This window comes from Acinonyx jubatus, chromosome X, assembly GCF_027475565.1.
Source record: "Acinonyx jubatus isolate Ajub_Pintada_27869175 chromosome X, VMU_Ajub_asm_v1.0, whole genome shotgun sequence".
NCBI classification, from domain to species: domain Eukaryota; kingdom Metazoa; phylum Chordata; class Mammalia; order Carnivora; family Felidae; genus Acinonyx; species Acinonyx jubatus.
In genome coordinates, this window is record NC_069389.1 from 26,743,188 (window position 1) to 26,767,801 (window position 24,614).

Consider the following 24,614-nt stretch of genomic DNA (forward strand, 5'->3'; position numbering starts at 1 on the left):
AATGCTTATTTGGTTAATTATAATTTTGTAATATGAGAATAATTATAATTATTGGACCAGATCCTACAGTCGTGTAAAGCTCTTTTTGAGAAATCGGTTCCACGATCAAGGCTTTAGAAGGAATACATATTGTATAGAGTATCCCTTTCCCCACACATTCCCGGACACACATACTTTGTCTATTCACCGTGTGTACGCTATGATAAAGTCTCATTAACTCTACAGAAGTTTGTTTACCTTTACTTAACCTGCCATTACCTGAACTTTTGGGGGGGGGGACCATAATACCCTTTCTTAATACGTAATAAGATAAAATGGAACTAGTTGTGGCAGAACCCTATTTGGGGGGAAAAAACTACTTGAGAAGAAGAGTGTATGAGGGAGATCAGGATGTGAAAGTCATGTGTCCACCTGATGCTCGACATTATTGTACCAAGGCATTGGCCAGCCTGTTCTTGAATCCTTCTACAACCTTACAAGGCAGGCTGCTCCATCTCTGGACGGCTCTGTCCCTAAATTCCTTTCTCCACTAAGCTGAAATACAAGTTCTTAGGACTACATTAGATGCTTGAATTTATCCAGGCTAATATCCCCCATAGTTTTCCTTTGCCATTGCTTTATTGCTGTTGGGAGGGCAGGCGGGAATGGAAAAGGGAGAGATTACTGTCAATAAATGTCCTGTGTTTTCTGCCCTTTCTGGATGCTTTTGGATGGCATCATGCAGTGGTTCTCAAACTTAATGTGCTTAGAAATGACTTGGAGCCCTGGAGAGCTTGATAAAAAGTGTTTTGGGCCCCATCGCCAGAGATTCTGAGATTTAGTAGGTTGGGGAAGGACCCAGGCATTTATTTGCATTTCTATGAAGCTCAGAGGTGATACCAATGCTGCTGGGCCAGGGACCACACTTTGAGTAACACTGGGGTATTGGATAGCTTGCTACTCTGCCAAGGCCCCATGCTCTAGCTGGTGGGAGTATTGGCTAACTGCTCAGAGCTGCCTCTTTCACTGGAAATTGCCCTCAGCGGCAGGTGACTGTTTTATCCAAGGTTGCCATCTCCCACAACGTGACCCAGAACCAGTATCTGGATGGCGCTAGACTATGAAGTCCCAGCCTCCTTGCCTCAATTCAGGAAGGCTCTGAAAGGGTCCTGCAAGTTCCAGGGCTCCCCTGAGAATGTGCTGAGGCCTCAGATTCACTGCAGGTTAGATTTTCTCTCTGCCCAATCCTACCTCTCTCACACAGCCTTACACACCTATCACATGGAAACACTCTTTAACCAAAATTCTGCACACAACTCTCTAGCTTATGGAGTTTTCTTCCCCCTTGTTTCCAGGGAGCCCAGTCTACGTCAGTTGGATTTTGGTTCTGTTTTACTTTTCTTTTAAACACAAGGGTAGTGCCTTACGTTTCATGTCATCTTTTAATATTCAGCCTACCTCTCCCATTTGTTGAAATCCTTTTGGCTCCTGAGGCTCTTGTCTACTGTATTTGCTACTTCTTCCTGCTTTGTGTCATCGGCAAATTTGATAAGAATGCTATCTACATCTTCATCCAAGACGCTGATGAAAATATTGAAGAGGACAGAGCTGAGATTAGATTACTGTGAAAAGCTGCCAGAACCTCCTTCCCAGTTGATATGTATCCATTAAACAGCAATAAAGGGAGCGCAGGCCTCTGAGTCAGAGATTTGGGTTTGGAACGCCAGCTCTAAGTAGAGGTCAAGAGCTTAGACCGAGAGCTAAAAAGAACAATACCACTTTAGCTTTCCTGTTGTAACAGGCAACTTAGGAGCTCCTTACATGGTACATGTTAATAAATCACATCTCACCACCAAAACCCCCATGAAAATAATAAATAATCATGAATTCATGATTATTACTTATCTAATTTGCCTCAGGATGAAGTTGTATCGGGCATTTTGACGGAGGGTTTGTTTCATTTAAATATTTTTAAAACCAGGTTGTGATAAAATTGATGTTCAACAGCTAGCTCAGGTTCACAAGATGGACCTAAAATACTTGTGATATAGGAGGAAAAGAGGAACCCCTCAGGAATTGTGTGAGTAGCCCTAAGTCTATGCAATGTAGGTTACGATCTCTACAGGTGCCTGGGATAGGTGGATTTGACTTGTGTTAAATGCAGTGTGGCATAAAGACACTGAACGACACCGAGTGATGTACTTTCATATTACGGATTTGATGAGGCTAAATGTGAAGCTGAATGGGGAAGTGGTCTCCTGGTTAATTTAAATGGTTTTCAAGTCTTTCATGACACTAGGCAGAACAGCCAGAGCATAAAACACTGGCTGGAGGTATGAGGGTATTGCTTTCGTTCCCGGCTATTTCATGAGTCACAATATAAATCAAGAAAGTATTCCCCCCGCCCCGCCCCCGTATTTTTTCTTGAAAAGGTACTACCTGCACATTACCATACTAATAAAAATGTCGTAAGGAATTTTCAAAGGACAAAAAACTATCTGAAAATGCTTGCAACTCAACTGTTAACAAATCGGGAAGAAGTCAAATAAAGAGAAGCAAAAAACGCACTCACAGAAGTAAGATGAAAGGAAACGCTACAAAATGTTAAGGGTAATAATTATTTCCAAATTTATTTTTTTTTCTACAACAGGCACCTTTCACTTTATCTCAGGGAAAATTATTTCAAACTACAGATGAAACTTCCAAACACAAACAATGGTAGATAAAATATCAAAACGGACAGTCACACAGGAACAATCTGAGCTCAGAAAGAAGCTCAGGGTAAACAGCCCTCTGGGTCAGAAATGGCAGAGGAATACAACGTGGAAGGGCTGTTTGGTTCTGGGATGGGAAGAAAGTGGGGGCAGCCAGTTCAAGTTTTGCTCGGCTCAAGAATCTGAAAATGTTTCTGTGCGAGACAAAGGACCTGCACTAGGATCTTTGCTTCAGTAAGTCAGGGATGGTATTAGGTTGCCCAACTGGTAAAAGGGGGCTGCAGAAAAGCACGGTTGTTGACCACCCCCTAGAACTGCTGAAAGAAACCCCCATTTAGGTGAAAAATTGAGAAGATTCTATTTCACAAACTCACTAGTATCTAGTTCCCCTGCCTAATTTTTAGAAATAAGGAATGCATTAAAAAATTAGTTCATGGAAAGAAATTCCCATTATAAATTGAATAGAGCCAAGAGATCCCCAAACTATATGAATGTTAGAATTAGATAAAATTATAAGTCAAATGATGACTATATCCATTTATTAAAATAACTCAATAAAAATAAACTCTAGCGAATTTATATATATGTATATATATATTTGCAAATTTATATATTTTATTGAATGTTTTACAGAGGGGTTTTTTGAGAATGATAGCAATGCAAAGAAAATTAAAAATATGACTATGATTGAAAAGTAATATGATGGATACTGGTGCTAACATTAATGGTTCGATTAAACCAAGTGAGGGAACTTTCTCCCATTTGTTTTAATTTTAGACACCAATATATCAAATTTATGAACGGAGACAAGAAACGTCTGTTTGTGGGGCACCTGGGTGGCTCAGTCGGTCAAGCGTCCGACTCTTGATCTCGGCTCAGGTCACGATCGCTGGGTTCGTAAGATCGGACCCTGCTTCAGGCTCTGTGCTGACGGTGTAGAGCCTGCTTAGGATTCTCTCTCTCCAACTCGCTTTCTGTCCCTCCCCCGCTCTTTCTCAATCTCAAAATAAATAAATAAACTTAAAAAAAAAAAAAGAAAGGTCCGTTGGTGACCTATAAGTTTCCTTTGGGAAACAATTATAACTTATCTTTAGTTTTAGAGTCTTTCCATGAGTAAACTGCATGCAGGGGCATTTGCAAGCATCTATTTTGGTGCACTGGTAGAGCCTGGTTTAGGACTGTAGGACTGGTTTAGAATGAAAATGGCTACTTGGCTACAACACCAGGTAATTTTCCACACCAGTAAATCACCAGTGATATGGTTCCAAATGTCTCCCTTTGTGTGCAATCTCTGCAAGCTAAAAACAGTCTAATTACTTTAAAGGAGGTGACATAAAATTAAGCAGGCAGTTACAACCAAGAACATTTTAGATCCGTATGGATCATGACACTGCCTGGCCCGGAGCCCCAAGGTTTTGCATTACAGGTATATTACCCTATTGTAACATGGCGAGAATTCTTACACTTTATAATTGGTTGGAAAGATTGGGTCTCAGCAGGATAAAAACCAGAGCGCCTTATAACTATATACACAACGCACTCTTGAAGAGCCAAAAGAAACTTCCTCATGCTGTCAAAAGATGTATACCGAAAGGAGCTGCTAACGCACTGGATTTTTTAATGTACCAAATCTTTTTAGTCCTTAAGATGGACTAGATAGTATACTTTGCATGAGAGGGATTAAAAATAGGCTACTCTAAATTGAGAAGTTTGAGCTGGTGTCCTTAAGGTCCTTTGTAGCTTTAATATTTATGACTATGCTGCAAATATATCACAAACAGTCCCTGACTTAATAAGGGGTTGTATTTTAAACAAATGTCCTGTTAGCATCACATCACGTTCTTCGCATAGCTTCAAGGACGGCAGCAAATCTGCATCCTTTAAATTTCTGGAAATAATCCAGAGTCATTTACTGCCCAACATCTGATTAATTATTTCATTCAGTTCACAATTAGTGAGTACAACTATTGAGCAAAGACAAGGTGTGGCTATACAATAATGCAACAATCTTCTGATGATCAGAAACTAGTCCCCAGGTAGTGCCCAAAAAAGAATTCTAAAAACACTTTTCTAAGGGTCAGCACTGGTGGGTAGAACATAAGACTCTTTCATGAAGTTCACATGCCTGTCCCTCTGTTAAACAAACACACTGACAAACACAAATTCGTGATACTATTTGCTTTCCTTCCCTGAAAAAAACATCACGTTTCATTATTGACTTATTTTTTTTGTTTTTATTTTCAGAAAAATTTGAGTACGCTTTTGGGAGCCTATCACATATGTAAATAGTATCCATCAGGTCTCTGGAGGAAAAACAGTGCTGGAGCAAAGGGAAACGAGAAGATTGATTTTAAGGAAAATCACTCTGAGGCCAGTGCCAAGGCGAAATGAGCGTGGACACTGAATGGTTCAGAGCGCAGAACAAAAGTGGCCACAATCTCCGAGGTAAAATATGGGCAGGCTCTAGGATGAGCTGGCAATGAGGATAAAAAGAAGGGGGGGTGGGTAGTTCCTAGAGCAATTTTTGAAGTTGAATTCACACAGTTTAGAAGCCAGTTCAGTACATGTAGCAATAAGATAGAGAGGAGATGGGGAGGGCGAAGTAGAAGTAATTCTTAGGTTTCCAGTTTTAGAGAGAATTAAGTAATTAAACTACCCTGAAAATCCAAAAAAAAAATGTAGCATTGTTTTGGGAGCACATAATGCCTTCTCCTTTAGACATTTTGGAGCCTGTAGGATGTACAGATGGAAACATATAGTAGGTGGCTGTAAGTACAGTTCCGGAGATTGGGAGAAAGATAGAAGGTGGAAATAAAAACTGAGAAGTCTTAATGGTGGTTGAAGCCAACACATGAAGGTACTTGCAATGTATATAGAACAGAGACAGAGTTAACAATGGAACATCGACATTTAAGTGATATATAGAACAAAGACGGCCTATATCGATTATTGTTACAGTTCCCGAATTTGTATCTCAAGTCATGACCATTCAGTAGAACGTAAAATTTTATATCCAGCTAACTACTCCACATCTCTACCTGGACGCAGAAGAGACATTTCAAAATAGTATGTCCACATCTTCTTCCTAAGATACGTTGCTTTTGAGATCTTCTCCATCTCCGTAAAGTGAGTACCCCATCTTCCAGTTCTCAGGTGAAAACTGTGGTCTTCCTGGATTCCTGTGTGGCTTTCATCCCTGAATCTAATCCATTAGAAAGCTTTTTGGGTTCTTTCCTCAAAAGAGAGTACAATCCAGCCACTTCTTACTACATTCACTTCTCCTCTTCCGGCCCAGATCACAGTCCTTTCTTGACTGAATTATGGCTCCTAATGGTCTCACTACTTCCCTTCAGTCTAGTGTAAAAGAAGGGCCAGGTGAGTCAAAACATGCCATTCCATCACACAAAACCTTCCAATGAGTCCCGCCTCACTCTAAGTGAAAGTGAAAGTCCTTTGAGGACTCATGCATCCGATTCCTCTCATCTCTGAAATCCTGGTCTGCTACACTCCTGCTCACGTGTCGCTTTTCTGTTACACTAGTCTAAGTTTCCCCCCAAAGGATACGCATACTCCTGCCTCATGGCATTTCCACTTACTAGAACCCTCCTGAGCTGTTTTTCTTCCAATCATCCTCACGGCTCACCTCCTCAGGTCCATTGCATCTTGTTCAAATGTCACCCTCACCGTGAGACCTTTCTTAACCATCATATTTAAACAACAGCACTTTCCTTCCAACACACACACATCTATTCTCAACTACTTTCCTTTGTTTCCACACTGCACTTACCACAACTTCATATATCATATGCTTAACTTTCTTATTTGTTTTTTTTTTTTTGACCTTTTGTAAAAGTTTATTTATTTTCGGAGAGAGAGCAAGTGGGGTAGGTTCAGAAAGAGAGAGGGGAGAGAGAGAATCCCAAGCATGTTCCACACTGTCAGTGCAGTGCCCAAACTGGGGCTTGAATTCATGAACCATGAGATCATGACCAAGTCGAAATCAAGAGTCAGATGTTTGGGGTGCCTGGGTGGCTCAGTCAGTTAAGAGACAGACTTTGGCTCGGGTCATGATCTCATGGTTTGTGGGTTCGAGCCCCGCATCGGGCTCTGTGCTGACAGCTCAGAGTCTGGAGCCTGCTTCAGATTCTCTCGGCCCTTCCCCTACTCATGCTCTGCCTCTCAAAACTAAATAAATATTTAAAAAAAAAAAAAAAGAGACACTCAACCAACTGAACCACCCAGGCGCCCCTTAACTTGTGTATTTGTTAACGTCTATTTCCCACCTTCTGCTTCCCAAAATATAAGCTTCGTGAGGGTCGGGATTTTCATTGCTGTATACTGAGTACCACGATCTGAGCCTACCTAGCACCAAAATATTCACTGAGTGAGTGAATGAACGCTTATGATATTTACGACATGACCTTTACTGAGCTCTTACAATGTTACCAGGTGTTGTGCCAGGGACCTCACTCTTCCTATATGACTAGAAAAACAGGAAAACTGCAAAACGATACCGTTCTGGAAACCAAGGAAGGGAAAGTTTCAACCAGTCGAGTTGAATATAGGGCCATTAGTTCTAGTAAAAGTCACCGATGATCTTAGTGAGCCCTTGTTTTCATCAAAACAAGGTGGTAGCAACAGAAAACAGATTGGAGCGGGTCAAAGCATAACCGGGTGCTAAAGACTAGGAAAGAGTAATGCCAATTACTTCTTTAAAACTTCTGATGGTTTCAAGCTGCCAAAAACAATTTTTTTTTTGATGGTAAGGGGAAACCAGCATAGCTGTATAGAAAAGATCGTATCTGAAGAAAGTTCTTTTAGAACAAGGGAGACTTCAATGTGATGGTTGGCTGAAGGGGAGAAGCAAGAAAAAAAAAAAAAAAGAAATGCAAGATCCCAGAGAAGAAAAAGCAGGACAATCATTAAAAAAATATGCTGGAGAATCTGAAAGAGATCCAGTGTCTGGTTAGAAAAGCTCTGTGATGCACACAAAATAGGGCTCAATATTTTTTTCCTTTCTTTCTTTCTTTCTTTCTTTCTTTCTTTCTTTCTTTCTTTCTTCCTTCCTTCCTTCCTTCCTTCCTTCCTTCCTTCCTTCCTTCCTTCCTTTCAGAGAGAGAAAGAGAGAGAGCATGAGCTGGGGAGAGTGGCAGAGGGAGAGAGAGAAAAAATCTTAAGCAGGTTCCATGCTCACTATGGAGCCCAACGTGGGGCTCAAGCTCACAACCCTGGGATCATGACCTGAGCTGAAATCGAGTCGATGTTCAACCAACTGAGCCCCCAAGCCCCCGTCCTTTCTTTTTCTTTAAAGTGGAAAAGAGATAGGACCTAGGAATAGAGAAGCAAGGAGGGACTTCCATGTGCTACATTGTTGCCAAAGATGGCTGAATACTGGTGGTAATTTCTCAGTTTATCAGCTATTACTTATGATTATCAAAATGTAAAATGTATCATGAGGGAAGACAGGAGAATACTGAGATATAATTTTAAGGAAGAGCATATTTCCATGTATGCACATGCATATACACGTATGTGCATGTATATATATATATATATATATATATATATATATATATATATATATATACTGAATCTTTCTTAGAACCTAGAGAGATTTTTCAGGTATCTGGGAGCTTTTAAGTTCCAGCCATGCTGAACCCCTCTGATACTGGGACCAGGCCCTCTACTTGATGAGTTCACTCCTAGCTGATTGGTAGATGTGGAAGCCCCCATATGGCTACAGACAGACAATTCAGTTAATGCTCATTTCTTGTTTAAAGAGTGATCCTGGAATAGAAATAAGGAAATGAAATCTCATGAGAGTGTCATCATAAAGTCATCAGCCAGATGGCAGTCCTTGAAATCTAGTCCTTAGAGGCTTCTGACAATAATTTGTAATATCACATCTAATATTATCTTACTGACCAATTCATATCTCTTCGCAGAGATTGAAGAGAAAGAAATGAACTTGCAGAGGCCCTCATTTCTGGCTTTATATGTTAACATGGACTATACGGAATATGATCAGGAAAACAAAATATTTTCCTACGTAGGTCACAATGATGATCTGTGTTCTGACCTGAATTGTTAAACTACAGAACTGACTTAGGAAGTAGCCTTTTCTTTTAATCATGAATAGTAGACTAATTCCTTTTGGGCACGCATGACTATTTGTGTTCATCTACATAAAATGGGAAAGCTCCTATCAAAGTCAGGGTAGAATCAAAGATTTCTCTGACCTATTAATAAACTGAACAGTAAAATACAAAACACAATCCGTTTACTTTTGTTTTCGATGGTCTCAAAACTCTTGCTTGCCAGGGTATAATGTCAAAGTAAAGCTCTTCCAAGTTATAGTTTTTATATATTATTCAACAATTTAAAACTGCACTGAACATTTTTATTGCTTTAAATAGGCTTCCAAATGTGCATATTGTTTGCATGAATTTTTTTATATGATTGAGAGTTTCAGTGCAGGCAATACATTAGCCTTCTGTGGTAAAACCCAAACTCTGAGAAATAATGTGATCAGAATGCTTTTGGCAGAGTCCCTCCTACCTAAAAAGTCTTGTTGATAGGTACTCTGTGAAGATATGAAATACTTTTTCTCTATCGCCCAAATATCAGCATTGATAATTTCTCCTTTTAAAATGATGCTGAAAAGAGTGACAACAAAAATGAAAGTGTTTATATCCTGTGATAGTTGTAGGTTTGGGGACTTTAAATGCCAACTCTAGAAAGTGGATAAATGGAAGATATCAAGTAGAAACAAGAAAATAAAATGATGGGAACCATTCTGTAAAAGAAATATCTCTTTATTTATAACATCTGGCAATAACTCTTTTGAAGTGATTGTTAGGTTATGTGATTGTTATGTGATTGTTAGAAATGTGCCCTAAATTGCTTAGCTGAACACAGACAAAGAAATCTTTTGTGATGATGGAAATGTTCTATTTTGCACTGTCCAATAGGGAAGTCACTAGTTACACGTGGCTCTTGAGCATCTAAGGTGAAAAGGTGGCTGATGAGATGGATAAAATGAATTTTAAATTTTATTTAACTTTAATTTACATTTAAATCCCCACCCACGGCTACCGGCTACCCCGCTGGACCACATAAATCTATGGGAAGATGACGGTGTTACTTGGCTTCTTGGTTTACCTGGGCAAGACACTGGATAAAAAGGTCAAAAGACAAGAGATCATATAAAGAGTTTTCTTGTTCTTTATCTATCTAGCACAAGGTCTGTAAGAATGTAAAATAAGAAAAACTGTAGTCAAGTAGAGCATGGCTTAATCTGTGCAGGTGACACACAAAGCATACACAGAATGCGAACTTCTAATGTAAAGGTATCATTAGCCAGTGGAGAATCCAGCTCTCGTCAAGACCTTTCCCACTGACCAGAACAGCCATCAAGCCCGAATGGCCACTGTTTTATGATCCTACGTACATATACCGCATGAATATAACGTACACGAATATACGAGCTAAGTGAACATACCGTATTTACTCAAAGATCTGACTGGTTATCTTTCCAGGTAACTTAATGCTCTCTGGCTACAGCGTGCCAATTGATCAGTTTATTCTTTCCATCCCATTCGTGGCAGGCATTCTCTATTGGCTGACCCGACCCCAATTGTTAGCCACTAGAGGTGGTTGTGTTGCACAGTTTTGGTGTGAAATTTCCTGGGAATCCCACTGCTTTCCTGATACAAGCACCGCCCTGTGTCCTTTTACTTCCTGCTGGAATGTATATGTTCCAAGGGAGATGCCGAAAAGAACACGGAAACTTCAAGGCTGACACTGCCGAGCCACTGAGCCAATGTCAGTCATCTGCCTACCTCTGAACCGCTCAATAAATGAGACAAATAAACCTCTGTTAGGTAAGCTACTGAACTTGAGTTTTCTGTTATTTGAAATTGAAAGCAATCCTAATGGATACATTTTTCTTCTGTGTTGAGTTATTGGCACACCAGAACACTTGTAGTTATTTTTCATTTGTTCATTTACCTATTTAATGAAAAATGTGTTGGGGATAGTGAATACGCGCAAAGCTATGTGCAAGGTGATACAGTGGACAAGCGGCCAATGTGAATATCCTCACAGAGCCAACATTCTCATAAGAGACAAAGACCAGCAAACACTTAAGTAGTGAGGTAAGCACGATAATAGGGGGCCTATGATAGGAGGCCTAAAGAGTGTGCACTTTGAGGTTGGTAGTTAGAAAAGTCTTCCTGAAGGAATTGTTATTTAATATTATATATATATATACACGTGTGTGTGTGTGTGTGTGTGTGTAAATGTGTTTCAGGTCAGGAGTCAGTAGAGAAGACACAACATAGGATGAGGAAGTGGAAAGAGCTCAGTGTTACTTAATTACATGTGGGGAGCACTGGGAGGGAAGATTGAGGAAGAGCAGAAAATTAGGCTGGAGTTTTAAGGAAACGCTGAATCACACAAGACCTTGAAATCATTTAAAGAAGTATGGACTATCTTCAAATAATAATGGATAGGCCACTAGAGGCTTTAAAAGTGGGAGGAGGGTGAGCTACATAAATATAGTGTATTTAGAAAGATCATCCTGCATTTTATGCAGAGAATGGATAGGAACTAGGAAGGCTAGAAGGAGGGATACCCGTTAGGCGAATGACGTAGTCACTGAGGCCAAATGCGACAGTTGAGGAGGAGGGATAAAGAGACGTGGCTGGATTTGAAAGCTATTTCAGCAGTAAATAGCTTTGTGGTAGCTTAGCTATTGGGGTTGTAAAAGGAAGAGTCAAGCATGAGTTTTCATTTGGCAACTGAATGGGTTGTGGTAATGTTCACTGGAGAGGGATCATAGGAAGAAAAGTAGGTCACATTTGGAGAAAGGATGGAAGAGGGCAAAAATGAGTTCAGCCTTGGGCCCATTCAGTTTGAAGTTCCGGAGGGACATTCAAATGGAAATAAGTCACTAGGATATGTAGGTCAGAAAGTCAAAAGATCACTGTCAGCTGCAAATGATATAAAAGGATAGTCATCAATGGACTGAAACTACACAAGTGGATGAATTTTCAGAGTACATGTGAGAATGGCACAAGGAAGAACTTTAGAAGCTTCAGTAAAATTAATTTGGCAAACTTCAGATTGTGTATGGGCCAGTGGAACATGTAATTTGGCCGCTAACCTTCTGTTTTGACTTTACGCATTGGAGAAATAAGCATATACCTTCCTTAGGTGGTAGATTTTTAGGGACCTAGTCGAAAAATATAAACTGGAAGCCCCCCTCTGAAGAATCCAAAGACCTTACGGAAGTGATAAAGAACAGAGAGAGCTGCTTGGATGTTAGAAAAGCATGGGAACGTGGAGACAGGGGACGTCAAGAAAGAGTGACACAGATGGGATACACCTCCCTTGAAGCTCAAGTTTTGGACCACAAACAAGCTTTGTTTTTGGCCCCTTCTTAGCTTACACTCCCTGAACTCATCATATTAATTCCTGATCTTATTTTGCTTCCCCAAAGAGGCTACTCTTGGAGAAGCAGGCATTTCCCATTGAGATCTAACTTCTGAGTCTCTGATACCATTTGATCACATATAAATAAGCCTTCCTAAGCCTAATCTGCCTTATTTAACTCAACAGATACCAGATCTGTATTTAAAACACAAAGTTCAAACCCTGCCACTGAGAGGAGGCAGTAACTTTAAGAATTTTTTCGAATTATCACTCCTGTATTCAAGCTCACCCTCTCTCCACCAGGGTCCTTTAGATAGGGCCCTAAATAGAACTCCCAACTTCAGATTGAAACTTCTTTTCCATGGTCATCTATCTGAACACCAACTGTCTGGAATTCAAGATGGCCTTAGGACCACCAGCATGAATCCAGTTTCTCAGGAGATTTCACTCTTTAATTCCTGATTCGATTTCAAGATTTACTTGCTTTCACAATTTCCATATATCAGTAGCTCATGGGTCCTAAGAGATTCTGCTCTTAGTTCAAAATCTGTTGGGTTTTTTTTTTTTCCCCTCTTGATGGTGGCCTTTTCTTCTTCATAAAGGCCACCAAATTGACTTCTTCAGTAATTCATGTCATCTTCTGGGACTTACTTACCTTTCACTGTGGTGTTCCTTATCACTGTACAAGTACTCTTTTTGCCCCTGTTTTCCGACACAGCTAAAAATGAGGACCCAATAATCCTTAACTTTCCATAGCATGAACAAAGTAACTCTATATTATGCAAAGGGAGTCATCATTCAACAAATATTTACCAGCTCCCCACTGTATCACTTGGTTCAGGACCTCAGGATGTGTCAAGTAAGAAAGATAGTCTCTGTCCTCAGGGAGTTTAGACGAATATAAAGTACAGACGTTAAACAACTAGTGATATAATTCATGTTTTTATTTAAAATTAGGATAAATGCTATTAAAAGAAAAGCACAAGGGGTTAAGAGAGTGGACAATAAAGACACAGAACCTAGTTTGAGGGGGTAGTGTCTCTAAGAACTGTTAATTTTCACTGACATAGAATGGGAAATGAAGTTATGAGTCATGTTACACTACATGAATTTTCCCATTGCATATGTCGAGTGAGATACAAAGATGGCACCATGGACAACTATAATTCCATCAAGAAACCCAAAGTGACTTCCTTGTCAGATTAAGAATGGGGCAACATGTGCCACTGTGGAATGGAATGATATTTCTTTGGGTAGACTTCTCAAAACATATTGATAAATGGTTCTTCTAGCTAAACATCCATATTTTGTGTTTGTCTAAACTCTTAGGTATTTCACTACCTTTGCAACTGTAGGCAAATCATTTAATTTCACCAGTCTTCATGTCCCTCGTCTTTAAAATTCTAGAGGAATTAGGCAAGACTGTGAATTTAGTTGGCAACTGTCACCTTGGAGCCTCCGGAGCCCCAGTTTAGCAGGAGTAGGAAAACAAAATACACAATGGCCACCCATTGTCACCACCGCATCCATCACTATAGTCAACGATAGGTTTAGAAATAATGTAGTTCCTACCTTTTATGAATGCTTGCCCAAGAGGCATTGATGTTCTCTGTTATCATGTGTACTTTTCTCGTATCATCTGAAGAATAATCCCGGAGAAGTTTCAGGGCCAAATCATTTGCAACATCTACATTTATCTGCCACTGGCGGAGGTCTTTGGCCAACTGCTATGGATACATATGGGAAAGAAAATGAATGTCAGTTTTCTCTGAGATTTTGAGTTGCAGTTTCTCAAAATTTTTCATAAATAGCCTTTGAGTTCGCAGGTCAGAACTTGTCCGCATGTTCACTTTGAACCTACCATGTGATTTAGTCAATCGTGACAGTATAATCCAACCCACTTTTCATGACAAAACTTTTCAAATGCAGCATCTTGAGCAATCCTCAGTGTCCGGTATTTCAATTCAGTAGCAATTGATTGGGGATCAACTGGGCTTAGTTGTTTTTCTCATGGGAGAGAACAAACTATAAAAATAAGCTCTCATAGAGTTGTTGACTATGGGGCATATACCAAAATTTGAACGGAAAACAAAGCTCATGTATTTCCTTCCCTCTTCATTAACTTGTTGAATTGTTTATGTAATTAGTGCCATCTACTGGCATTCAACTACAGCTGCATATAGAAAATATTAAACATCAAAAGAATAGCACTGCATACTACTTATAAACTTTTTTGAAGGCCAAGTTTATTCATAATACTTTAATAAATATCCTACTTTAAAATTAGAGCACAATTTCAAACATAAGAATCTCACTAAACCAAATGACCTGATTTTTTGTTTCTGTTTGACAACTGAGTATTATCAAGCTATGTATTACATCACTTAAAATACCGCACAGGAAATAAATAAGGCAATGACAGGTTTATCTAGAAGCATATTAACGACTGCTCTAAGTGCATGGAGGAGGCTTCTAAGCATTAAGGTAATATTCAATTACTAAGATAGTTATATCAAATCCAACGTGGTAGGTAAAGCCATTGATAAACAGGCAAAGGATCATGAAAAAGACATTCAAGCAAGAGAAAGAATAAAAGATTTATATTTTTAAAATTAAATTAAAAAGCTAAAAAAATAGGGGCGCCTGGGTGGCTCAGTCGGTTGAGTGACTTAGGCTCAGGTCATGATCTCGCGGTTCATGAGTTCTAGCCCCGCGTCGGGCTCTGCGCTGACAGCTCGGAGCCTGGAGCCTGCTTCGGATTCTGTGTCTCCCTCTCTCTCTGCCCCTCCCCTGCTCATGCTCTGTCTCTCTTTCTCTCAAAAATAAACAAATGAAAAAAATAGAGTATTAAATCAAGATGATACAATTTGACATCAGTTAAGTTAATAAAAAAATAAAACCCAAAGCTGGAAGCACTATGGTAAAACTAGCATATCCATGTACTACTGCTGGGAACAAATATCTATCAGGACAATCTGGCGATTGATATCAAATGACATATACATGCTTACTCCCATTGACCTCGTAATTGTGCTTTTGGTATTTTCTCCAAATAAAATATTTAAAAGAAGAGAAATACATTATAGGAATAAAGAGCATCATTAACTATTATAGCATAAAAATGAGGAAATTTCAATTTTTAATGAGAGGACATTAGAATCACACAATATATCAACCCAATGTTCTAGTGTGCCAAAATCATAAGTAACAAACAAAACACAATTTCTATCTGTATTGTATTTCTTAAATCTCTAAGTCATGAACTAGGAGGGGAGCAGAGGAAACTGAAATTAACTGATGTTTCTGAAGAGCAGTCATTTTTGTTTTAATATTTGTTCTTTCATGTTGGTATGATATTTACATAATAAAAATCAAACAGTAGTAATTTTGGCAGAGTTTCAGTATATTTGGGTGGGCTCCCCTTCCTTGCAAATGTATAATGTATATATAATCTGGTATTTCTCAGTTAACTAGAATATCCTATTCTTTATTTTAATGTTTATTTATTTTGAGAGAGAGAGCAAGGGAGGGGCTGAGAAAGAGGGAGAGAGAGAGAATCCCAAGCAGGCTCTGTGCTGTCAGTGCAGAGCCTGACAGGGGGCTTGATCTCACAAACTGTGAAATCACGACCCGAGCCGAAATGCAGAGTCAGGTGCTTAACCGACTGAGCCACCCAAGAGTCCCTAGAACATCCTATTCTTGAATCAAATGACATAATTTCATTTATTTCATGTAACAAATAGAACCAAAAAACAAAATGAGTATCAAGCATCTAAAGCCAACGTTACTAACTTTCGCTATGAAAGGAAAAAGGGAGAGAGTTTTTAAAGGCACACAGTACAGTTCCTGTACTACAAAGCAATTAAAGTTTATCCTGGCGAAAAGTCTGCCTTCCCTTATATACTCATTTTACCCAGCCCTGTGGCTCCAATTTTCCACTTTTTGGATCCTCACGCTATTCAAAAACCTTTCTAAGGTGAAACATACACTTCTAAGGCTTTCCTTTTCTAGAAATGTCCTAAGGTATAAGATTACCTTTCTGTCCCTTCTCCTCCTTACTTAAGCCAAGCCTTCAGTGTTAAAGTAATGTGTACTGTAAGCAGCCCTTTTTATCCATAAGGTGGCATTTGAATTTTGAAAAAGAGCTTAGTATCTATTATTTATTAAATCCCTAATTGGTAGCATAAGAATTCACAAAACTGAAACCAATAACTTGGTCACCTTTTTCCAAGTTAATTCCTTTTAACGAATACCTTTCTCTGTTAGAGAAATACGATCAACCAACATCAGAGCATATGTGTATACATTTAGGAATAAAAAATATAAATGAAAATTGTAATAAATGTAAGTAATATCATTTATTTTACCGAAGAAAGATAAATAATTTTGGAAGCCACCTCTCACTCATGGGCTGCTACTTGAAAAGTCTAGATTAAAAAGGATATACACTTTTTGGTCTTAATCTATAGATCATAAAAACTGCCTAGAAGTTTAAGTTGAAAGGTATGCTAGCATTTTCCAAACTCTTGAAGGAAATATACAGCTCAAGTTACAGACTTCATAGTCAAGAGGTAAAAGAGTGAGGCTTGATTTCAAAACAGAGCTTTTTGATAAACTTTAATTCTTGAAAGACAAAAAAGCACAAGCCACATATTTTTCTTCAAATTTGTAGTCACCATGATATTCAGATTTTCATACAGAAGGAAAGCCCTCACCCTCACTGAATGCTGCCCAGGTTTTGAGAGGATGTAGGATTAAAAAAGAAAATCCCTCTGACCTTGAGTAACATTGACAGGGCAAAGGCCCTTACCTAAACCCTAAGGTTCTCAACTTCAGCATTCTTGTCTCCCTTCTTACAGCATTCACCGGAACACAATGCTTCCCTTCCTCCTAGGGTCATATGTTGACCGATCTGGGCTTTAACCAAGTGTCCTTCAAGCTAGGAACAATGACCTTGACCAGTTTTGCCTACTACCGTGAAATTTACTACTGGGATAACTCCAGACCACACAAGGAGTGTAAATTCAAAAACACAATAGAATTCACACACACGTCTTCTTATTTCTGAATTCCATTTGCAATGGTATACCCTACGGGGAATTGTTTGTATGGTGATCACAGTGTGTGAAGAAATTTGAAATACTGTGAACACTAGCCTATGAAAAAAGATGATTTTTGTGGGTCCATATATATATATGTGCGTGTGTGTTTTCTGTGAAGAATATAAAAGGCTACATTCCCAAAAGATTGTGTCCCCAACCAGGGAAGAAATATTTCATATTCAAAGCCAATATGGTGTTGCTGTAACACGTGCTTGGTATTTTATGTGCTGTATTTTAGGCAGGAAAATGATGGTAAACTATGGGACAACCAGAATTAATTTCAAGAATTTTGAGTATTAAAACTTTCTAATTTTAATATTTGTCTTCCCTTATTTTCTGTTCGTAAGAATTCTTCTCCGGGTATTGACCCTACGCCGGAGAAAACAACAGAGGAAGAGAGAGAGCAGTGACAAGTTTGGGCCTGCTGGGTTTGAATCCTGGCTTGATCACTTCCTAGTTATGTGCCCAATGGGAAAGTGTATTATCCTCTCTATGCCTCAGTTTCCTCCTTTTTAAAATGGGGAGAGTAACAGTATTTATCTAGAAAGAGTATCATGAGGGTTAATTTAGAAAATGCAGGGAGAGCCTCCGGAATGGCGTCTGGCGTATCCAAAGCGTTAACTAAACATTAGCTAGAATAATCGTGCTGATTGCTATCACTGTTACTACTCTTTCTATTGCTGCTGCTGCTGCTACTACTCTCGTCCTACGAATTGTACTGTTCCTAATGAACCGCACTCTGTTGACCACAGGGCAAGCCTCTACCGAATGCAAAGTAAGAGCCTCGCTGTTTCACCGACATTGTCTACGATGCTATAGCTCTAAAATGCTCCCTTTAATTTAGAAGAGAAATGCAAATACATAGACCTATCATTAAAAAAATTAAGGGTGAGTAGTGTTTAAGTTCTCTTATAAAATGTGTTTGGGGATAGTCCCCTACCAATGAAATTAACATTTGTTCCAGGTGAGCTAGAGTTTAAAAATTTTAATGACTGACTCCAAGGAGCTTCACGAATGAAAGGCAACAGCAGAGTAATGAAAAGGCATCTTCCCAGGGAGTCTTATTTGGCCGTTGTTTGGCTGTTTGATCTTAAGAAAGTCATTAACCTTCTGAGTCCCAGTTTTGTTGTGTGTAAAATAGGATGGAGTGACTTATTCCGCCTATGCCTCAGGTTTGTCATGAGGCCAAACTCAAAATAAAACTGCTTGGAAAATTGTGAAATAGCATCCTAATATAGTTACGGAGAAAAAAGCGCTAATAGGGGGTTTCTCTTCTTTTGCCTAGGATACTGTGTTGGCATAGGTGAACTAAGAAATTCATTTGAAAAAAATCGAGTTCTGTGAGCTAACAGGGAAGAGCTGATTAGCTCTTAGATCCGTTCTCTGGCAATCTCCCACTCTACCCAGCGTTACAGATGAACCAAGCCCCTTATAAGGGGGACCAGGGTTTTTCCCAGGATTCCGTGCTAGTTGGTTTCCAGGTGCGTTAGGACAGTGCGAGGCCTTGGTAGGACATGCAAGAACAGGAGGAAAGAAGGGTGAAACTAAAGTATATCTCCCCTTCTCTCTGTGTGGGCAGGGTCTTCTTCGTGACTCCATTTCCTAAGGGACAGCCCTTCTCCCTGTAGTGTCACTACCTGCCGTGCAGCCCCCACAGCGGTTGAGTTAGTACCGGATGGTTCTGGTTTCTGGACTTTGGTAACACTTGTTGGCCCTTCAGCCCTCGAGGTGGCAATAGCTTCCCGATACTGCCAACCTCCGGGACTGCGGTCCTCTGCTACTCCATTAGCCATGGAACCTGTCATCTGTATTAACTTTCCTCTGAAATATCTCAGGTGGTTTCCAGACTTAACCCTGATGATACAAACTGGGGGACATTTCACAGCAAATGACCCTGCCTCCCCAGAGAGAAGGGGATCACACAATGTAACGTAACAAGCACACATTTCATTAAATACCGACGACACCTTGTATCCTTCTCTTCAGTCTCAGAGGAACAGGTGACTCTTGTACTCTGGTAAGCTGATTCCTCCGTCAGAAGAGTCATCTACTCTGGGCTCTTTCTCCACACACTCTTTGTGTCTTTTCAATCTCTCGTCTCCCCGTAGGGTCTTTCTTCATAGCCTTCAACCATGAGTCCCCCCCCCCCCCGCCCCCATCTTTAAACAATGGCAACAAAACTTCTCTCTATCATTGTCTTTCCCTCCACCATTAAGCTCCTTAGAAGGCAAATGTTCAGTCATGGCCTCAACTGGATTACATTCCTTCAACTCTACAACTCATCAGAATCAGTCTTTTGCCAACATCACCCCTCAAAAAATATTCTGACATGACATGAGTATAAATTGGATTGGTGATCCCAATTCTTTACCCCACCCTGTGTCCGTGCCCTTTGCTATTTAACTTTTTAATTTCCCACTACAAAAGACAAGAGTTTAGTTTCTGGCCCTTGACATTGAGCTTGGCCTGATGACTTGTTTTGCCTAATCCTAATGGGGTAACAATAGAAGTGATACAGAGGCTTGAAATGTGCTCCTGCAGTGGGGCTAGCCCTTATGCATTTCTGCCATCACCAAGAGATACACATGCCCCGGGCTAGCCTGACTGTCCCTGGAGAAGGATGAGTGACACATGGAGGGAGCCACCCCAGTCAACCTGCAGCACAAAGCAGTGCCACCCCAGCCAAGCCGTCAACTCTTGAAAAAAATTAAATGCTTCTTGTGTGCCAATGACATTTTGAAGTTTTTTGTTATACAGAACGTTTGCAAAAATAGTTAACTGATTCAGTCACCAAGGGCCAACATCTGTGGAAAGTCTTAGGTTCTCATGTAATGTAAAATGAACAAATCAGGAAACTACAGATGCTGGCGAGGATGTGGAGAAATGGGAACCGTCTTGCACTGTTGGTGGGAATGCAAACTGGTGCAGCTGCTCTGGAAAACAGTGTGGAGGTTCCTCCAAAAATTAAAAATAGAACTACTCTATGACCCAGCAGTAACGCTGCTAGGAATTTACCCAAGGGATACAGGAATGCTGATGCATAGGGGCACTTGTACCCCAATGTTTATAGCAGCGCTTTCAACAATAGCCAAATTATGGAAAGAGCCTAAATGTCCATCAACTGACGAATGGATAAAGAAGATGTGGTTTATATATACAATGACATACTACTTGGCAATGAGAAAGAATGAAATCCTGCCATTTGCTGCAACGTGGATGGAATTGGAGGGTATTATGCTGAGTGAAATAAGTCAGAGAAAGACAGATCTTGAGAAACAGAACAGAAGACCATGGGGGAGGGGGAAGGGGAAAATTTTTTTTCAGAGAGGGAGGGAGGCAAACCATAAACTCTTAAATACTGAGAACAAACTGAGGGTGGATGGGGGGTGGGCGAGAGCGGAAAGTGGGTGATGGACATGGACGAGGGCACCTGTTGGGTTGAGCACTGGGTGTTGTATGGAAGCCAATTTGACCATAAATTATATTTAAAAAAAAAACCCAATGTATGTGCAACAATTAGTGCTGTTGCTGAGTCTCTTCTGGAGGTTCCATCCTTTCTTAGCCCCCTCTCTATGAGTCTCCTCCATAATCTCTTATGGCTTAAGTTGTTCTTTTTCTATCTTTCTCTTACATGTTGATGTTCTCCAAGGTTCTGTCGTTAGCCCAACCTTCTCCACCCGCACATACTGACCCTTCAGTGGAAGAGAAGGCAGGGAGCACGCGCGCAGAGCGGTTTTATCACAACTTTCCTTTACAGCAAGTCATCTACCTCTGCTGTCACTGCCTGCATTTAGGCTGTCACCATTTCTCACTTGGATTCTCTGACCACCTTTATACTGACTCACTTCCTCCACTCTCAAACCAGCCCCTCCACCCGGGGAAACAGCTGCTCAAGTGATATTTTTGAAATGCAAATGGAACCATGTTACTACTCTGTAAACCCTTCCGATGGCTCCCTGTTGCCTACAAGACAAAGTCCAAACCTCTCTCCTTAGATTACTAGGCGCTCAAATCTAGAACCCGCACCTGTGCATCCACTCTCATCTTTTGTTAACTCCTTTCCGTTTCCTTTCCTCTGACCCAATCCCATCATTGCTCATATGATAATCCAAAACCTCCGAAAGGTTCAGTGACTTGCTGAAGGTGACAAAGCCAATCAGTGAAAGAGGCGTCCCCAAAATGCAGGTTTCTCGACTCCAATATTCAGGGTTCAATCTAGTTAAAGAAGATATGCTTCCATATAGAGGGATTTAAGGCAAATGATTGGGTTTATTATAATTGAACACTGAAGAATATACAATAGTCTCCTTGGTGATTGTAGCATGATTGGAAAATTATTGTGTATAATAAAATAGGACATTGCCAAACAAAGACAGCAGAAAAAAAAAAAACCAGAGATTTGGGTTATTCAAAAAAATCACTAAACAATTTACTCCTAAGTATGAATTAATATTCCACAAATCTTTATTGGGAAAAAGAAACACTCTTGCTTGCTTGTGTGAATTAAAATGACCTACAAAACCTCTTTATGGATTTATAATAGAAATGTTAAAATATCTGTAAGGAAGCTATTTCAAAAGTAAAGCCTCTCACCATTAACTTCAAGATTCATCTATTAAACCTCTGACATTACCAACTCTGTTTCAGAAGGTAACAGTCTATACAGGGGATACTATTTAAGAAAATGGCCCTCGTTTTCCAGCTTACTGGAAATGATTAATCTTTTCAATAGCTTTGAGGACTACATACCAAAGTTGTTACTTTTTTGTCCTTTCAACAATGACTACAAGCTGAGAGCAGGCTAGTAAGTGTGTTATCGGCCAACCCATTAGAGTTCCATTATTTTCTGTCTTACATGGCTTCATGTAATGAATTTTCATAATTAAACTAATGGCATACAATTTATTTTCCTCCCTCTTTACTTTCAGGCCCCATTTCTCTTCTGGCTTCTTTGGAATAAGTTTTATACGAAATGAAGGGAGGAGAGCCCTGCAAGGTACTTCATTACCTTAATTTCATTATGACATTTTAGAAAGCATTCTCTTTATCTGGGCTCTCTCTTTAATTTGCTGACTTTATTAAAAGGCTTAAGTAGTGTTGTAATTAAGAAATCACCCAGCCTCTCCAGGCATCTAAGAGAAGTCTGGTTGAGAGGGTATGGAAATGGTCGGGTAGAAATGACTCCAGAGAGAATGCCAGAGGACAGATCCTCAGAAAGTGGCATTTGTCTTGGCTATTTTTCCAACCCCGTGAGCCTCCTGTGGTAGAAGACGTTATTTTCCACGAACAATCGGGGCCTTATCATGCCACGTGCACCCCCATTGAGTCAAGGATGGCTATGTCACTGATTTTGACTACTTGTAACTTACAGGCAGAAGTTGTATGAACCGATGGCATCATTCATGTTCCCTGCCTCCTGAATCATGGAAGTGTGTATCAAGACTCCGCTGTTATCAGCTCTGGTCCCTGCGTGAGTAAGCTAAGTAGAACCCTCTTGTGAATCCACAACGGACACGTAACATGAGCAAAGTATAAACTTTGTGTTAAGCCTCTAGACATGGATCTTGCTACTGTAGTACGACTTAGACCATCCTGACAGATACACCTAGTCAGGTACAACCCTATCTCCAGAAGGGCAATTCTATTATATCTACATAATCTGGGGCCAGGGTCAGGGATAGAGTAAGCTACTATAATAACTCATACAGAATAGGTTCTGTTGCTAATACATGTTGAGAAACTATGTTTCCAAAGCAGTTTATAAACTGGAAGAATCAAGAAAAGATCTGGATCTTAATGACACGAAGGCATACCTCTTGAAAGCAACTTGGAGAAATAATTCGCGTAGCATGAAATCTACCCATTTTAAGTGTATAATTTAGTGGTTTTTAGTATATGCAACGAATTAGGAAGCCATCACCACAATCTAATTTTGGAACATTTTCTTCAAACCCAGAAGAAACCCTGCACCAACTAATAGTCACTTTCCACTGCCCATTCTCTCTCTCCCCTAGCCTTTACTAGACACTTCACACAAACGGACTCAAACGGTATGTGATCTTTTGTGATTGGCTTCTTTCGCCTAGCATCGTGTTTCTCAGGTTCATCCATGTTATAGCAGGTACCAGTACGGTATTAATTTTTATCGCCAAATAGTATTCCATGGCTGGATAGACCACACTTAAAAAAAAAACATTCATTAGTTGACAAACATGTGAGGCTTCTCCACTTCTTGGCTATTACCAATGACTCTGCTACCAATATCTGTATAAAGGTTTTGTGGCCATGTATGTTTTTATTTCTCCTGGATACACACCCGAGTATGGCACTGTCAGGTCAGAGAGTAATTTCGTGTTAATGCCGAAGTTTTTCCCAAAGTTGTACCATTTTCCACTCCCAACAGCAATGGATGAGGTTACAGTTATTCCACATTCTTGTCAACACTCATTATTGTCTTTTTATTTTAATCATCCGAGTGAGTATGAAGCGGTATCTCGTGGTTTTCATTTGAATTTTCCTAACGACTGATGGTGTTGACAATCTTTTCATGGGCTTATTGGCCATTTGTACCTCCTCTTTGAAGAAGAGTCTATTAAAATCCTTTGTTGATTTATAATCGGGTTGTATTTTTGCTCTGGTTGAGTTCTGAAGTTCTGTATATATTCTGGACATAAGTCCCATATTTGGTATTTGCAAATATTTTCTCCCATTCTGTGGGCTGTCTTTTCACTTTCTTCATGACAATGTTTGCAGCACAAGTTTTTAATTTTGATGAAGTTCAACTTAACATATGTTTTCTTTTGTCACTCTTGCTTTTGGTATCATGTATATGCAAGAAAACATTACCTAACTTATCGTACTCCTATGTTATCTTGTAAGATTTTTAAATCTTATATTTTGCCCTATGATAATCCATTTTTGAGTGAATTTGTGTGTATGGTGTCAGGTCGGGTCAAACTTCATTATGTGGATACAAATATTTAATAATCCAAGCACAAGGTTTTAAAAAGACTATTCTTTTCCCATCTTAACAATCTTCGCAAGTCTTAACAATGTTGTGAAAAATCAATTGACCTGAAATGCAAAGATTTACATCTAGACTTTCAACGTTATTCCATCGATTTATGTGCCATATTCTTGTCAGTTCCATATTGTCTTGATGACGGTAGCTCTGTAGGAAGTTTCGAAATTGGGAATTGTGAGTCCTCTAACTTTGTTGTCTTCTCAAGGCTGTTTTGGCTATTCTTTGTCCCTTGCATTTCAGTATATATTTTAGGAGCCACTTGACTATTTCTGCAGAAAGCCCAGCTAGAATTTTTGATGAGGTTCGCGTGAAGTCTGGAGATCAATTTGAGGATGTTGCTATCTTACCAATATTAAGTCT

General features: G+C 39.7%; 1 protein-coding gene across 16 annotated transcripts in view; it reads right to left on the reverse strand.

The window, feature by feature from the left end:
- Positions 1 to 24,614, reverse strand: part of DMD (dystrophin) — a 2,092,562-nt gene that overhangs the window by 498,604 nt on the left and 1,569,344 nt on the right. For 14 of the 16 annotated variants that reach the window (XM_053201917.1, XM_053201921.1, XM_053201923.1 and 11 more), the window contains one exon: positions 13,701 to 13,855. In XM_053201917.1, coding sequence (XP_053057892.1) covers positions 13,701 to 13,855 — 155 coding nt within the window. The remainder of the gene's footprint in view (positions 1 to 13,700; positions 13,856 to 24,614) is intronic. The other 2 variants (XM_053201915.1, XM_027054570.2) reach the window with 1 other exon arrangement.